This window comes from Nymphaea colorata, chromosome 12, assembly GCF_008831285.2.
Source record: "Nymphaea colorata isolate Beijing-Zhang1983 chromosome 12, ASM883128v2, whole genome shotgun sequence".
Classification (NCBI taxonomy): domain Eukaryota; kingdom Viridiplantae; phylum Streptophyta; class Magnoliopsida; order Nymphaeales; family Nymphaeaceae; genus Nymphaea; species Nymphaea colorata.
Genome location: NC_045149.1, coordinates 21,701,588 through 21,705,823, shown reverse-complemented (window position 1 = coordinate 21,705,823; position 4,236 = coordinate 21,701,588). Strand labels below are relative to the sequence as shown.

Genomic DNA, 4,236 nt, shown 5'->3' with positions numbered 1-4,236 from the left:
TACTTTTTAGCTACAAATTTCTGGCCCCTTCACGGTGGAGCGGGCTATGTATTTTTTTTTTTTTGGTACCATCAAAAGCAAGTCTACGAAAAACCTAATTTTGACAAAACTTAATTTTGTAAAAGGGAGTGAAAACCCCGGCCCCCCTCATTATTCTCAAAAACTAGGTTTTTTTATTGTTTGGCCTAAACAAATAAGTCAAAATTTTAAAACTCATTTTTATGGTTTATAAACAAGTTTTTAGAAAGCTAGGTTAAACGAGGATGCCATCCAAAACATAATTAACAAACTCACCAGGCTAACTAGGGAATCGCCCAAGTCAGCTCGGATCGCCAACAAATCCAACCATGAATCAAGCCTTGACTTGCCCTTGACTCAGCTTGATTCACCTCCAGCTCAGCTTAACTCGGCCCTAACTCACTCGATTCAACTGCGGTAATTTACATTACGGTAATTTAAATACTCAACCGAGTCAATTTACTGAGTCGACAAACCAACTCGCTAACCTAGTGACCCGGTTATCTAGCAATTCATGTCGAAGTCACATATTTGTGTCAGATATTGTTTGGATTCGAGTTCAGTTTAGCCCCACTCAGATTCAAGGGTTGGACTGTTTGGCTCAACCACATGTCACTCTATCAACTCTTGCTAACCATTTGCATTGCCTTCTAGCCTCCAGAGACAAACAATTAACTACTCGGGTCGGGTCGGGTCGGGTCGAACATCCGATCTGAAGACCCAAACGGTCTCAAAATGTAGAAGTACAGTCATGTCTTACGGTATAAGAATGCAAATGAAGTAGGCTATACCAGGATGTGGGATTCAACTGAGTGAGTTAGGAGGTCGATATGGATTAGAAAGTACATTCAAATGGGTTCCGATATGAATTTGTATGCCAGACTTCATCCAGATTTATCTCAGATTTAAAGTGGATTTGAAACTGGATTTATTTTTAAATCTGATCAAGTGCTATACTCAAACGCTTTAGGGAACTTTAACTCGAGAATTGACAAAAAGTATGAATTCTAGACAAGGCTACTTAATTTGCTGGCTTTCTGTTGTGGGAATGACAGCGAACTTTAAAAAGACCAAAAAAAAAAAAAAACCTGAAAGATACATGACATCGGGAACGACAAAATATTTTTTTGGGCCGACAGATTAGTTCTTCATAAAGTATTTGATAAAAATTATAAAATATTTGATTAACCTAAAAGCACAGTGTAACTGGACTGGTCGAACTACAATCATAGTATTCTTATGAACTTTACGAACTTTATTCAATTGAACTGCAAACGCACGAAATTTTAGTTGATCGATATATTAAAACACAGAAATTAAAGATGAAAAAGCACTAACATCTAAATTATCATTCATTTCCGTCAACTTCAGCACAAATTTGTCTACAGTCTTAATATTTCTGCAACAATGCCTATACCATGTTTACCATGAAGACTAACTACCACTCTAGAACCTCCTCAGGAGTACTACTGGCAATTGAAAGAAACATTCACTTTTTTTAACTCGACGTCGACCTCAAGTTTCTTCACTGAAGAGCTCGATTTCTTCGTGCTTCTCGCTGTGCCCACGTTGAAGCTACGAGACTGGTATAGTGATGACCTTGGTCTTTGGTGGCTCCTCTTCCTTGGCCTCCTTCTTCACTGTTACAGTCAGCACGCCGTGCCTGTAAGACGCCTCCATGGCCTCCTCATCTGCATCCTCTGGGAGGTGGAACTTCCTCACAAACCTGGCCCTCCTCTTCCTCTCCTGCCTTAACACCCTCACTACCTTCTTGTCCTCCTCCTTCTCCTCCTCATCACGTTCCCCTTCATCTTTTCCGGCCTTCTTCTTTCTCCTGCCTGATACGTGAAGAATGCCATCGTCTACTCTCACCTGAACAAGATCAAGGAAAAGGAGAGAAAAAGGAAAAGGTGGTGTGTGGTTTGAACAGGATTAGACTTGCAAAGAACTTATAAGAAGCAAGAAGCATCAGGCATGCTTGACAACGGATCTACTGGAGAAACATAACTAAGTCGCTCCAAATTAACATAGTTCTAATTTAGCTGATCTGAAACTAATCGAGATATATTTGTTTTAGCTATATTGAAAAACGCAAATATCAATGTTAGTAGCTAAATTTAAATTTAGTCAAAACCATATATAAATCACTAAAGCTATATAAATCATCATAAGAGAATGCATGCATCAGGAGGATGGTGCAAGCAATATATATGCACCCTCAAAAGGGAGGTGGGAAATTTTAAAAAGCGCGTTTTAGATTTTGAACTTTGTTATTATAAAAGTGATCAGTGGTATTGTGATCATTAAGTAGAGTGGTAGAACAGTGCACAATTTCTTCTACACCAGAGAATGCATACAAGATTCTTTCACAAAACTATTCGTTTGTACAACGCAACTGTTTCATCACGCTGAAACTCTCTGTATTAGTGAATATGACTTGGAAAATGATGTCTGAAGCCCATGAATAATACCTTGACATCTTGGGGTTCCACGCCCGGCATGTCTACTACGAAGGAGTAGGAGTTGGGATGCTCGTAGATGTCAGCTGGGGTGTGGAGCATGGACCTGGTGTCGGTGACATAAGCCCTAGCATGGGGCTGCAGCGCCTCCTCCATCTCCTCAGAGAAGCTCATTATGTCTGCAATCTCTTTGTACACGGAGTCCAAATCCATGGCTTCTGCGCCTTGCCTGACTTACCTTCTTCTTCTTGTTCTTCTTCTGCTGCTGCTGCTGCTGTTGATTGCCCTTAGCCTGAGCGACTCATGTGCGTTGGTTTACGTTTATGAAAGAAGAGGATAAGTGTAGAAGACAGGAGAAGGGTTGGTGCGTTAGCTAGAGGCGTCCACCTGGGTCTGCTTCATCATGAATAATCTTGTTCCTTCTTGTGTGCTCCACGTAGCCTCTGTCTTTCTCTAGATCTCTCTCGCACCGGACACTAAACGCTTCCTGAAATCTGTAGAACAGCATATTCACATTAATTAAATAACAGAAAAACAGCAAATTATTATAGTCGTTACGTAACTACTGAAAAAAGAAGATTTAATTACGATTTTTTAGTTCAACTTGTTTATAGAGCAAAAATTTTTCAAATGCCCATGAAATTTTTCAATTTCTTTCCCGTTTAATATAAAACACAGTTTTTTTTTTCACCTTCTGCGTAAAAAAAAAAACTCAGGAATAATTAGGAGTGCATTTCTTCTTCTCTTTCTTGTTCTCAGGGCAAGGCTGAGAACCGTGTTCCTAATTCAACATCAACAGCGGGGTGGATGCATGATTTTGTTTTTTTATGGAAGTCTAATTATATAATTAGTTTCAAAATCTTAACAAGGGTTAAAAATATATAGTATTTCATAATTTTATGTAAACTAAATGATTTTTCAAAGAAAGCTAAATGTAGTTTTTTTTTTTTCAAAAAAAAAAAAAACAAATTAAGGGGAAGCGATGGCCATGCCAGTCCTCCTCGCTCTGTCCCTATGAATCAGTTTTAAGGACTCCATCACTGATAGTGTTTCTAATTTTGCCTTCTATATATCAGTTGGTCTACAAAATAATTTCCTTTGTTGGTCATCAGATAAAAATTTCACCTTCTATTCAATCATCGTGCAGGACTCCTTTTTTATAGGATGTCAATCGATTGAATTCGATTCAGATGTGTTCTTGTTTTTTCATATATTTACATATTCATATCCAAATTTAGATTTGAATGCAAATGAAGAAAAGTCATATCTAAATCTAAATCCAAATCTGAAATTCAATTTCACAATTTGCATATGATCTGAATCTGATATTTGAATTCACACCCAAATCTGAATCCAAAATATAAACCAATTCCAGCTCAATTTCAAAATATAAGAGCATTGGACCTAAGATATTTATTTAAAACTAAATTCGATTGAATCTAAATCTGGTCCGATATTTATTTATATCTGAATCTAATGATTCTTTTTTTTCACATCCAACTTTTCAGAACCATTTGATCAAATATCCAGTTCAAATTGGAGTATTTTATTTTAAGTATTACATAAGGAGGTGTCGTCTGGGTATGTAATGGTTTTAATTGCAATCTTTCTCTTGCCTAGTCTTTTCAGTGGGCTCTTGGGATGTGAAGGGCAGATTTGATTTGGATATAATGATGTGTAGAAAGAGGGAGAGACTTCAGTTTAGTGGGAACTTTTCATACTTTTGCAAACGCAAGAAAAATTAGAAAAACGTAATTTT

The 4,236-nt window shown here is 37.5% G+C and overlaps 1 protein-coding gene across 1 annotated transcript; it reads right to left on the bottom strand.

Moving 5' to 3' along the window:
- Positions 1 to 1,381: 1,381 nt before the first annotated feature.
- On the bottom strand, positions 1,382 to 2,944 carry LOC116266235 (17.1 kDa class II heat shock protein-like). Its single transcript, XM_031647368.1, has 2 exons — positions 2,490 to 2,944; positions 1,382 to 1,890 (listed from the first exon to the last, which is right to left on the bottom strand). Exons 1-2 carry the CDS (start codon positions 2,688 to 2,690, stop codon positions 1,594 to 1,596), a joined length of 498 nt encoding a protein of 165 aa, XP_031503228.1. The 5' UTR covers positions 2,691 to 2,944; the 3' UTR covers positions 1,382 to 1,593.
- Between the last annotated feature and the right edge of the window lie 1,292 nt (positions 2,945 to 4,236).